Source organism: Eptatretus burgeri, chromosome 6, assembly GCF_056783735.1.
Source record: "Eptatretus burgeri isolate ZD-2024b chromosome 6, Ebu_testis_v1, whole genome shotgun sequence".
NCBI lineage: Eukaryota > Metazoa > Chordata > Myxini > Myxiniformes > Myxinidae > Eptatretus > Eptatretus burgeri.
Window position 1 is genome coordinate 84,067,267 of NC_140966.1, and position 14,137 is coordinate 84,081,403.

At 43.7% G+C, this 14,137-nt stretch overlaps 1 protein-coding gene across 6 annotated transcripts in view; it reads left to right on the plus strand.

Moving 5' to 3' along the window:
• LOC147025214 (uncharacterized) overlaps nt 1-14,137 on the plus strand; it is a 41,712-nt gene that overhangs the window by 13,372 nt on the left and 14,203 nt on the right. For all 6 annotated transcript variants that reach the window (XM_085885944.1, XM_085885945.1, XM_085885948.1 and 3 more), the window contains exon 2: nt 6,840-7,268. In XM_085885944.1, the coding sequence (XP_085742070.1) occupies nt 6,840-7,268 (429 nt within the window). The remainder of the gene's footprint in view (nt 1-6,839; nt 7,269-14,137) is intronic.

A 14,137-nucleotide genomic window follows, 5' to 3' on the forward strand; every position in this document is an offset into this window, starting at 1 on the left:
GGCAATTTTGAAAGAGCTATATGCCTTTACGGAAAAGACTGGTCATTGTGTGCATGTGACAACAATATCCCAAGCACTTCACAAGTCTGGCTTGTACAGTAGGGTAGCAAGAAGGAAGCCATTACTCCAACATGCCCACCTTGTGTCCTGTTTGAGGTTTGCAAAAAACCTCTCCGGAGAGTCTGAACCCATGTGGCAAAAAGTTTTGTGGTCTGACGAAACCAAGATGGACCTTTTTTGCCTAAATGCAAAACGTTATGTTTGGCGCAAACCCAACACGGCACCTCACCCAAAGACCACCATCCCTACTGTGAAGCATGGTGGTGGCAGCATCATGTTATGGGGATGTTTCTCATCAGCAGAGACTGGGGCACTTGTTAGGATAGAAGGGAAAATGGACGGAGCAAAATACAGAAAATCATAGAGGAAAACCTGCTGCCCTCTGCAAGAGAGCTGAAATTGGGACGGAAGTTCACTTTTCAGCATGACAACGACCCAAAGCACACACCCAAAGCTACACTGGAGTGGCTAAGGAACAAAAAGATAAATGTCTTTGAGTGGCCCAGTCAGAGCCCCGACTGAAATCCAGTCGAAAATCTGTGACATGACTTGAAGATTGCTGTCCATCAACACTCCTCACACATCTTGACTGAGCTTGAACAGTTTTTTTTTTTTTTTACAGAAAAATGGGCAAATATTGCCCAATCAAGTTGTGCAAAGTTGATAAAGACCGATGCCAACAGACTCACAGCTGTAATTGCTCTCAAAGGTGCTTCCACCAAGTTTAATTCAGGGAGGTGGACGCTTATCCAACCAAGATATTCTCGTTTTTAATTTATTGATTTTCTGAAATTTGTAGAATGTTTTTCACTTGGAAGTTGTGGGTTACAATGTGTAAATAATGGTGGAAAAAGTCTGATTTAATGCAATTTAATTCCAGGCTATAACTCAACAAAAGAGGAAAAAATTTAAATGGGGTGTAGACTTTCGATAGGCACTGTAGAGCAGCTTAATAGGTCCTTCCTTGGCATGACATCCTAATTCCAAAAACAAAATAGAAGGGCACTCGGTAAAGCGCATATACTTCTGTGAAACTGATTAGTTTACGTTTTGTATCCCACTGATCGGTTAGATCTGGATTCGAACCTGAACTAAAATGTAAGCCGCCTATCTGGATTTCGGACTTATTTGCCTTCATCAGGACGTTACACCGATAAATATCAAACCAATGATGACCACATTCGTCCTTTCAACATCAGACACACTTCCTTGACTGTTAGTTTAAACTAAGCGCTTTCTCAGAACATCCGCTCCAGACACTCGCAAGCTGCTCCTTTTTTCATTTAGGACGCTCCTGAACCTCCTCTTCGTCTTCCTTGCTCTCATGTTCTCCTTAGATTTTTTTTAATCATATAAGTTATAAACCTACACTATAACTTGTAAATTATAATGTTATCATTTATAAACTTAATTTTAAAATCGCAGTGTATCAATTATCAGAATTTTAATGGAACAATTTTACCTACATTAGCTGAGAAAATCTCTTCTTCCTCTTTGCGCGCATGTTCTCCTTAGATCGAGATTTTTCAATCTTACAAGTTATAATATTGTTGTGGTGCCGGGTGTCGGTGGCGAGCACGACTGCTCGGTGGAGTAGTAGAGTCGGCTCCACCGAACACCCGGAATTTAGATTGTTCTCCTCGGAGAACTCTGAAAGGCACGGGTCCCTTACAGGACCGTGAATCGCCAAAAATTTGGCCGCGTGGAATAGGGTGAATTGCCAACTTCAATATACCTAAGTATCCATGCGGCAAAGCTACCGGGGAATTCACACCCTTGGTCGACTCTGTCCGATCCGAGTTGCGGGTAACGGCTCGGATCCGGCGTTACCGAGCGGAGTTACCAGAGCCGTGCCGGACCAAATGCACAATTTACCGTTTATCAATTTCCCAACACGCACCGTGCTAAGTCAATGAAAGAAATACAGAAACGAGCTGATACATTCAACAAAAGGGATATTTATTTACAATAGGCAGGGAGGGAACACACAAAGAGCAGAGCTATCACGACTATAAGAAATGCAAATTTACACACAAGCACTTATGCAGTTGCTACTTAAAGACGGGCCCACACACAGACAGACGCACACAGAAATGGACCCCGTCGGGTCTTTATTGAAGGCTTCCAGCTCGAGGGAAGGTGAGCTGGAGACCAGAGCCTGTGCTTGGACCTGTCCACCTCATGTGGTCTTTGACGATCCGGCTCGGTGGGACTCGAACCCGCAACACGATGCCGCTCCAAGCACCAGGTACTGCACTCTCCAACCGGCCACGCACCAATCGACCTCGACCAAGGAGAAGATCAGAGGCAACGATGATCCAGCTCGGCGGGACTTGAACCCGCAACACGATGATGATGACCACCACAACGACAATGACCACGACCGCCACAACCACGACCCCCACCCACAGAATCGTTCCAGAGCTCTAAGTCTGGCGTTCCTTTATATTTCTTTTTCCTCCGGGGTGAGCAAATCGCCATCTGAGGCGCTCTTCAACCTCATTGGCTGGGGTGCCGTGGGAAAGTCGCTTTCTGTGGCATGATTGGACAAGGGGCACGCCCCTGCTTTCCTGGGTGGAGTCCCGGTCTGAGGCGATGGAAATCCTCGCCCACGTATGTGGCTGAACGCACGTGGGCCATGGCGTCGGTGTGTGAAGTGAAGTGAAGGAGGTTTGTTATAAACAAAACTCCGCAGTGCACACATGTAATTCCCATTAGACACAGGTAGGGGGCCCTAACTATAAACACACACTTACCGATATAACTGATCTCCAAGGACCTGAATGTTGAGTGCAGTAAGCTTCCAAATTCGTAACAATATAACTTATAAATTATAACACTGGTCAACAACAAATTTGTTGTCTGCATTTTTTAAGCTGATTTAGGACGAATCTGATGCGCTGAATCCAAAACTCACATTAGTTTTGTTCAATCAGGTCAAGCTTTTGAGATATGGCCACATGTCGTTTTTTACATTTTTGTTCACATGTACGCATGTGTGGAGCATTTTAGAAGAAGTTGGTGGGGGTAAAATGTCATGTCAAATAATTGTTTTGATTGGAAATAATTATTTTAATGACAAGAAGTATTCAGGTACGATAGTTCTGGGTGATTATGTCGAAAAGGGATCAGTTTGAAGTCATAAAACCTCAAAATCTTCCAAAAATTGGTGAGGCAAAGCATAAAGTTCGTGGATCAAAACTAAAGTTAATGGGGCAGATTTTGTAATAATGTGATACAAAAAGTTGTATTTCTTGAAATAACGAACTCTGAAGAATGTACAATACCTACATGCGCCAATTTATGACATGCGCTTCTGCTCAAGCTTGGAGTGCCACAGTACGAACCCAAAGATTGGAGACTGTTCATTGACAGCAGCAAGCGATCACTGAAATGTGTTCTGCTACACAACGGCAACCAGTTTGCCTCTGTACCCATCGCTCACTCGACTACACTGAAGGAGAAGTATGAAGCGGTGAAGTACGTGCTGGAGAAAATTGGTTATGATCAGCATAAGTGGTTTATTTGTGTTGACCTGAAGATGGTGAACTTTTTGTTGGGACAACAGTCTGGCTTCACCAAGTACCCATGTTTTCTGTGCATGTGGGATAGTAGGGACCGTGCTCAGCATTACACGAAGAAGGACTGGCCTGTGCGGGAGGAATTGGTGCCATGCAAAGAAAGGAACGTCATCAACGACCCTCTGGTGGACAGAGACAGAATACTCTTCCCACCGCTGCACATCAAGCTCGGCTTAATCAAGCAGTTCACCAAGGCTCTGGACAAAGATGGTGACTGCTTCACTTACTTGTGCCAGGCTTTTCCAGGATTGACCATGGAGAAGTTGAAAGCTGGCATCTTTGATGGTTCTCAGATCCGTCAGCTCATCAGAGATCCAGAGTTCAAAAACTCAATGAACGAAGTGGAACTGGAAGCGTGGAAGACATTTGTTTTGGTAGTGAGGAACTTTCTTGGCAACAATAAGGCCAGAAACTACGCAGAACTTGTCAACAACATGCTGACTGCTTTCAGAAACCTGGGCTGCAACATGAGCATCAAGATGCACTACCTATTTTCACATATGAACCGGTTTCCTGAGAACCTGGGTTCAATGAGTGACGAGCAGGGGGAGAGATTCCATCAGGACATGAAGGAGATGGAGACCAGGTATCAGGGTCGCTGGGACGCAGTCATGATGGCTGACTACTGTTGGAATCTGAAGAGAGACCTCCCTGCCGCTGAACATTCCAGGAGTTCGAAGAAACGGAAGTTCAAGCCCTGAAGTTTGAACAGTGGTGACGCAACATGCAATTTACTTGTACTTACCTTTATCAATGCCCACCATTCAGATGACAGTAATCGATGTTTCTATCATATAATCAATAAATGTTGTTGGCAAAACATTTTTTTTTCTTAAAAACATGTTTAGGATGATATGTGTTGACAAAAATCAGCTGATAATGCCACAAAAATGTAATTGATTTTGTCACAAGATCTGATTTTTTCAAATCAACTTAGCACAAAAACCTGACCTGATGGAGAGAAACGGATGCCATTTCCTGATTCAGCAGTGCCAGAATACCCTAATTCACTTGTAGAAATCTAGACAACATTCAGAAAGTAAAAAATTGTTGACCAGTGTAATCTTATCATTTTAAACTTAATTTTGTGCACTTAAATTTTGAAATAACAGCTCACAGTATTGTATATCAGAATTATCATGGAAGAATCTCACCTTGACTCACTGAGAAAAACGATCAAAATCCTCTGTTTTGGTCGTACGCTTTTGAGCTTTCGGAGCATCTTTGAAGCACGCATTTTGTTTGTTTGTTTTTTACTGCACATGAGTACCTGCGTACCACTTATGTGAACCTCTGTATATATATATATATATATATATATATATATATATATATATATATATATATATATATATATACATATATATATATATATATTGTTATGGCCACGGGTACCGAGACACCAGTTTGTCACTCAGGGGGATTAATCCCTGGTTGTCCTCAGAAGAGCCGGATCTGGGGCCACCGCTGTCAATTAACGTTCTGGTACGGTGGGTTGTTTTAGAACCACAAACGCCACCCAGTTAACCACGAGTTCCAGTGTCCGCCGTCTAGTTATGCCATTTAACTAGAGATCACGTGGTTACCTGAGCGGGGAGCACGCCCTCGGCAAAGGACCAATCTTATCACGATTATATTTTAATTAGGGTGGCCGAGCGTTTTAACCGCTGGTGCGTGCCGACGATTTTTGGTCAAATCTGTGGTAATTACCTCCCAGTCTGTCTCGGTTCGGACAATGCTCGACCAATGGAAGGAAAGGACAAACACGGACAGGTTGGAAGTCAATAAATGATTTATTAATAATAAAATAAATAAATAAAAAGAATTTTTCATTTCTTGAGGTAAATAAGTGAATAAATTCCAAAGAAATCGAAATGAACAGTTAATCAGGCAAAATCAATCAAAATGACAGGAAGGAGAGAGAGAGTAGATGCTTATTGGGGGTTGACTTACTTAGAACTAAACACAGACAAGGGTACCTAGCAGATCATTCGGGGGGGGGGGGGGTGGGGATGGGGGGAAAAGTCTTCTCGCTCACCAGAGAGAAGTCGTCCGTGAAGTGAAAAGGTCCTGAAATGTGTGAGTGCATGTCTTGTCCGTTGCCAGCACCCAGCCTTTCCCCACTCGTGAACAGCCTTGAACCGCAGTTGACATCTGGGGGGGAGGGGCACTGAGATCGTCTGTCATGGGTTAAGACCCTGGTGCTGTGACAGGGGCAGCTACTCACACTTCACGAAACTGGTGACGTCCAGTGACCCACACGGTCCGTTAGTGATTGACCCGCGCCTCATTCGTTGTGACCAACCCGTGCCTCACTCGTTGGTGACTGACCCGTGCCTCACTCATTGTCGGCACTGCTCACACTCACACATGCACCACACGCTCGCTTGCTCAAGCACTGGAAAGGACGAATTGTCTCATTGTTGGCGCTGGTCAGACACCCACACGCTCACTTCTTCACTCGCACCCTCTCTGGCTCGCTTGTCCGCTTCTTGTTCGCTCGCGCTTGCTCACTCGTGCTTCCTTTCTGGCTCGCTTTCCCGCTTCTTGCTCGCTTCTCTTCTTGTGTGCTTCCTCTCTTACTTTCTTTCTCTTTTAACGGACCTCTCCAATTATTTTTATATATGTGGCCCGTCTCTGCGGGCACAGAGCTCCCGCCAAGCTCACCCTGCCCTACTTACACAACGTTACCATGACAACCCATGCGCTCAAAAAAGGACGGGTCTCAGCGCTCATAAAAGAAATATGTGCATAAATGTTGCTGAAGAAAAATAAGGGCGGGCGTCATCGCTCGTGAAAGAATTATGTGCATAAATGTGTCCGCCGTAAAGAAAAACGCTTCCCATAAGAGAAGGGATCTATCCTTTACCCTTCTCAACGCATCACATTTGAAATCCTATTAGACATGGGGATGGGGCTAATCTGAACATGCATCTAAGGAAATAACTGTCTCCGGACCTCGATGTGTGGATGTAGTCATCAGACCGGATTCTGAAATCCATAACAATATATGTGTATATATATATATATATATATATATATATATATATATATATATATATATATATATATATATATATATATATATATATATATCCAATGTTTTATTTCAGTGCACTAATACACCTACGCCATTTGTAATCCAACATACACCAGCAGACTAATAATGCTCCTCTTCCTCTTTGTGTTTCATGTCAGAGACGCTGGAACAGGACCATTGTGTTTGCACAGAGAAATCTCCACCATCTTCTATCGATCTCTCCGTTTCCCAACAAACAACCACAATCACCACCAATGTGATCAGAAGGACCCAGTTCAACTGTAATGTCTCCATCATGAGCAGGTCCACAGATCATCCCGTGGTGTACTGGTACAAAGACTGTCCCAACAGCGTTGGAGGAAAAACAGTTTTCTCTGGAAAATCTCCATCAGGCGAATACATTAACCGTGTGAATCAAACTGTTCATGAAACACAAGAACATGAGAACCTGACAACACGAAGATTCACTCTGGAGATTCTCCATCCCAATGTGAATGACTCTGGAGATTATTTCTGTGTTACCAAGATCAGAACAAAAGATGGACCGTTTGGAAGTTGTGGTGGAGGAACCAAGCTGGAGGTGGTTGGTAAGTTATGTGGTGTTCAGCAGGGATGTGTTTTAGATCAACATATACAGCTTGTATAACGTAACGTCAATTAAAATGACTTAAAATAGAAGGGCAGTCTGCGTTGTCGCGATGTCGCCAGATATGCTTCTGCCCACATTATTGCATAATTATATATACTTGTATCAAATTTGATTTAAACACCTGAACCCAGATCCAAATTATTAAATAATTCGAGCTGCCAGGTCATGCGTCCAATCAGGTTCAAATTTAAAACATATACAGTGTGTTCCAAAAAAGACCTGGACAACTTTGATTGTTAATGTACATATTTCGTGCAACAAATGACACAACGATAGTCTTTATTATATTTAATGTAGAAACTCAGAAAGTTTGCTGTATTTTTCAGGTCTGGTGGTTAAATATATAATAAGTATATATAATATAATAAAAATAATATATATAATATAATAAAAATAATAAGGCAGGAGGAGAAGAGGAAGGCCAAAGAAGAGGTTCATGGATGCGGTGAGGGCGGACATGCGGGTGGTTGGAGTGTCAATGGAAGATGTGGAGGATAGAGCAAAATGGAGACAGTTGGTCCGCTGTGGCGACCCCTAGCGGGAGCAAGCCGAAAGAGGAAGAAGAAGAAGAAGAAGAAGATATAATATAATAAAAAATATATATAATATAATAAAATATATAATATGTCCTCCCTTGAATGTAACTATATACACTGCTGACATCAGCAGATCAGCCACTATTCCTGAGTTCTATTGTTAGCCCCAGCCAAATGAGTTAAGCTCTTGCTATTTACAAATGAGAAACAAAAAATTACTAATTCAAATTTCAAAGTAATGTGTTCATGGTATCCTAATAGCAGATGATATGTATGTACATTGTATATACAATATACATGTACTACACACATGTACTACATGTAAAATGACTGTTCATTAAATAGCACACACAACGCGCACAGCACTGGCAGAACATCATTTATTCAAATATTTTAAAAATATTGATAGAAACATTATACCACTTTGATATTTGACACTTTTGTGAACTTGAATATGCTCTTTCTAATGGTGAACAATTTGAAGTGGTTGACCTTGTCATATATTTGCAATTCTCACCTGAATTTCGGGGAAAAATGAAAAATTTCAATTTTTGAGGGATCATGACTGTATTATATATGACTGATTAAGAAAAGTAAACATGTATTTGAATACTACTACCATACAGTTATTACATGAAAAAATTTCAAGCTTCTGGGATGGGTCAATAAAAATATCTTCTTCTTCCTCTTTCGGCTTGCTCCCGTTAGGGGTCGCCACAGCGGACCAACTGTCTCCATTTCGCTCTATCCTCCACATCTTCCATTGACACTCCAACCACCCGCATGTCCGCCCTCACCGCATCCATGAACCTCTTCTTTGGCCTCCCTCTTCTCCTCCTGCCTGGCGGCTCCATCTTCAACATCCTTCTCCCGATATACTCCGTTTCCCTCCTGTGCACATGTCCAAACCATCTCAATCTCGCCTCTCTCACTTTGTCTCCAAACCGTCCTACCTGCGCTGTCCCTCTAATATACTCATTTCTTATCCTATCCATCCTCGTCACTCCCAACGAGAATCGCAGCATCTTTAACTCTGCCACCTCCAGCTCTGCTTCCTGTCTTTTTGTTAGCGCCACCGCCTCCAAACCGTACAACATAGCTGGTCTCAGTACCGTCTTGTATACTGTCCCCTTCACTCTTGCAGCTACCCTTCTGTCACAAATCACTCCTGCAACTCTTCTCCACCCACTCCATCCTGCCTGCACTCTCTTTTTCACTTCTCTCCCACACTCTCCGTTACTTTGGACAGTTGATCCCAAGTATTTAAACCAATCCACCTTCCCCACCTCAACTCCTTGCAACTGCCATACCACCACCACTCCCTCTCATTTACGCACATGTACTCCGTCTTACTCCTACTGACTAACATTCCCCTTCTCTCCAGTGCGTACCTCCACCTCTCAAGGCTCGATTCAGCCTGCTCCCTACTCTCCCTACAGATCATGATGTCATCCGCGAACATCATGGTCCATGGAGAACTCCAGTCTGATCTCGTCCGTCAACCTGTCCATCACCATTGCAAACAGGAAAGGGCTCAGAGTCGATCCTTGGTGCAATCCACTTTAACCTTAAACTTCGGTCCGTCATTCCTACCGCACACCTCACCGCTGTCACACTGTCCTCATACATATCCTGCACGATCCTCACATACTTCTCCAACACTCCCGACTTCCTCATACAATACCACAACTCCTCTCTTGGCACCCTATCATAAGCTTTCTCTAAATCCACAAACACACAATGTAACTCTTTCTGGCCTTCCCTATACTTCTCCATCAACATTCTCAAAGCAAACATCGCATCAGTGGTGCTCCTTCCTGGCATAAACCCATATTGCTGCTCACAGATCATCACCTCTCCTCTCAACCGAGCTTCCACTACTCTTTCCCACAACTTCATGGTGTGGCTTAACAACTTTATCCCTCTGTAATTTCCACAGCTCTGCACATCACCCTTATTCTTGAAAATCGGGACCAGTACACTTAATCTCCACTCCTCCGGCATCCTCTCACTTTCCAAGACTTTATTAAACAATCTGGTTAACAACCCCACTGCCATCTCTCCTAAGCACTTCCATGCCTCCACTGGTATACCATCTGGGCCAACCGCCTTTCCACTTTTCATCTTCTTCATAGCAGTCCTCACTTCATCCTTACTGATCCACCCCACTTCCAGATTCACTATCTCCACCTCTTCCAACCTTCTCTCTCTCTCATTTTCTTCATTCATCAGCTCCTCAAAGTACTCCATCCACCTTCTCAACACACTCTCCTCGCTCGTCAGCACATTCCCATTTGCGTCCTTTATCACCCTAACCTGCAGCACATCCTTCCCAGCTCGGTCCCTCTGTCTTGCCAATCGGTATAAATCCTTTTCCCCTTCTTTTGTATCCAACTTCTCATACAGCTCGTCATATGCCTTTTCCTTGGCCTTAGCCACCTCTCTTTTTGCTTTTTGACGCCACTCCTTATACTCCTGCCGACTTTCTTCATCTCTCTGACTATCCCACTTCTTTTTCGCCAACCCCTTCTTCCTTATACTTTCCTGTACTTCCTCATTCCACCACCAAGTCTCCTTATCTTCCTTCCTCTGTCCAGATGTCACACCAAGTACCTTCCGAGCAATCTCCCTCACAACTTCTGCTGTCGTTGCCCAATCATCCCACCCATCTTTACCCCATCCAACGCTTGTCTCACCTCCTCCCTAAATTTCACGCAACAGTCTTCCTCCTTCAGCTTCCACCATCTGGTCCTTGGTTCAGCCCTCACTCTCTTCCTCCACCTCACCTCTAAAGTCATCCTACAGACCACCAATCGATGCTGTCGAGCTACACTCTCCCCTGCCACAACCTTACAGTCACTAATCTCTTTCAGGTTGCATCTCCTACTTAAGATGTAATCCACCTGTGTGAACTTTCCTCCACTCTTGTATGTCACCCTGTGTTCCTCCTTCTTCTTGAAATACGTGTTTACCACTGCCATTTGCATTCTTTTGCAAACTCTACCACCATTTGCCCTTCCACATTTCTCTTGTTGAGACAGTACCTCCCCATCACCTCCTCATCCTCTTTATTCCTTCCCCAACATGTCCATTGAAATCTGCTCCAATCACCACTCTTTCATCCTTTGATACACTCTCCACCACTTCATCTAACTCACTCCAGAAATCTTCTTTATATTCCATCTCACACCCCATATGTGGGGCATATGCACTGATGACATTCATCATCACCCCTTCAATTTCCAACTTCACACTCATCACTCGGTCAGACACCCTCCTCACCTCCAATACCCTCTTGACATGATCTTCCTTCAGGATTATCCCGACACCATTTCTCCTCCCATCCACACCATGAGTAGAACAGTTTGAAACCACCTCCAATGCTCCCTCGCCTTACTCCCCATCCACTTGGTCTCTTGTACACACAGTATGTCCACCTTTCTTCTCTCCATCATATCAGCCAACTCTCGCCCTTTGCCAGTCATCGTCCCAACATTCAGAGTTCCAACTCTCACCTCCACACTTCTACCCTTCCCCCTCTCCCACTGCCTCCGGACTCGCCTTCCCCGTCTCCTTCTCCTCCTTCGCCCAGCAGTAGCACAATTTCCACTGGTACCCTGCTGACCACCGGTACCGGTGGCGGTCGTTGGTAACCCGGGCCTCGACCGATCCGGTATGGAAATTCGTTTTGTTGTCCGCATAATGATTTGGCATAGGTGGTTACGCCGGACGCCCTTCCTGGCGCAACCCTGGTCGCCTCTTACGACACACAGGGATATGGTACACCTATTCTAACCGGGGCATACACCGGGCCCAGTACAACTGGTGCTCATTTCGCCGACCTCGGAAGGATGGCAGGCTGAGTCAACCCCCTGGTGTTTTTTTTCGACTTGGTTTATATATATTTATATATATATATATAGAAATGCATATATACACATTATATATATATATATATATATATATATATATATATATATATATATATATATATATATATATATACATACATATATTAATTCAGTGTCCCAACGGGGCTTGAACTCAGGACCTCTTGGGTCCCAAGCCACTGCCCTTACCACTGCGCCAACACCAGGCATAGGGTCAATAAAAATATATGGGGTCTTAAAGTTGGGTCTTCATACAAAACCAACATTTTTTTCTGGATTTCAACTGATCAGGTCATAAAATTTAATAGAGGTATACTCAGTTTTATGTTTCTTTCTTACAGAGCAGTTATAGAAGAATAATCTCTGAAAATTTCAAGTCTCTAGCATTAATATTTAAAAAGTTGTGAGAGTTTAAAAGCAGCGTTCATTTTGTGATGCTCGCAACAACCATAAAAATAGGGCCACAACCACATTTTCAACCCTCAATATCTCGGAGTTGACCGCATCTATGGACCTAAAATTTTACGCAGCTTCATTTTGATACCTGGGAACTATTTTATGAAAGTTTGAAGTAAATCTGAGAGGGTTAACTGGGAACATTTTCTTAAATTTGGTGATTTCAGATGGAATGACTCTTCTGCAACTTTTTTGAATGCTCCTTGTAATATAATTTGATACTAATCAGACTTATTCATTCATTCATCTGGTATGTCAGGGTGTTATGTGGCCCCAACAATGACTCCTCTCCTCGTCACTCAGTCAAGCATTGTTCTTCTTGCGTCTCCTTTGGACAGGCCGATATGCTTGTATATCTGTTTGATTGTCTCCTTCCAGTGTGTATGGGGGTGTCTTTTCGAACCCTTTCAGTCAGGTGGTAGGTAAGTGAAGAAGAAAGTTTTCTGCCTCACCTTCTGGGTGTTGGCAGATGTCTGTACCATTGTAGCTGGACTCGATTGATCAGAAACAGCACTTGAAATAAGGTAGTCGCTTTACAAGTTCCAGTATAGATAATCGATTGCAACAAAAACTATTAAATTATCGAAAATAAAGGAAAATACTATAAACATAATGTTATAGTAATGTATGAAGTTATTGTTTGTCCTGGTCCTGGTTATGGTGATTGTGGTTAAAAACATATTCTCTTGGGGTGACATTTTGGAATTAAGAGAATGTTTCATTATGCTGGCTTTCATTACAATATGCATAACAAAATAACAGTTCCAATAATTTCACAGTGAGGCTACAAAAGGCATTCACTAGATTAGTGATCCATGATTGTTCTCCCACTGGACCTGTTACTTTGAGCGGTTGTACCAGGCTGATCCACCAGTTGTTGAGTTGGATGTCCATGGTGTGACTATCCCTGTTGCTGACCCTCCAATCAGCTGTGGTCCACCATCGTTTGTGGAAACACAGGCTGCGGTGAACTGGTTGAAATGGGGTAAAGCTCCAGGGATCTGTGGCATCCATTTTGAACTTCTTAAGGCTGGTGGAAATGCTGCACTCGTGTAGTTGCATGCAGTTCTGTGCTCTGCCAGAAACACAGGCATCATCCCAACTGACTGGAAGTGGGGCCTTGTTGTCCCTCTCTGGAAAGGGAAGGGTGTTCGACCAGGACTGCAACAACTACCGAGGAGTGACGCTGCTCTCAGTGCTGGGCAAGGTCTTTGCTTGGATAATTCTTGATAGGGTTCACCACCATCTGCTTGAGCACCAGCATCCAGAGTAGTCAGGTTTTACACTAAAGAGGTCGACGATTGACCGTATCCTTGACCTTCAGGTCCTCACCAAACACAGATGAGAGTTTCGGTAGGGGCTGCTTGCAGCTTATGTTGATCTCTGCAAAGAGCTTGACTCAATGAATCGGGATTCCCTCTGGACGATTCTTGGTCTTCGTGGGGTGCCTCCAAAACTGATCGATCTGATGTCTGAACGATACTCTTGCTCTGAGAGTGCTGTGAGATGCGGTGATACCATCTCTGACTTATTTCCAGTTGTTACTCAAGTTTGTCAAGGGTGTGTACTGGCCCCCACACTTTTCAGCACTTGTATGGACTGGATTTTATGGAGGATGTTGGAGAGATCAAGCTGCGGTGCATCGTTTGAGAATGTCAAGATCTCTGACCTTGATTATACAGATGATGCAGTCATTTTTGCGGAGACTCCAGATATCCTTTTGGGGGCACTCGAGGTGCTAAATTAGGAGTCGGAGCCACTGGGATTACGGGTTTCCTGGGTTAAAACTAAGATCCAGGCTTTCAATGACATATTGGATGCTGCTGTCCTGTCTGTACCTGTTTGTGATGAGGATGTTGAGGTCACGGAGAGATTCACTTACCATGGCAGTGATATTCATGTCTCTCCTGACTGTGAGCCAGAGG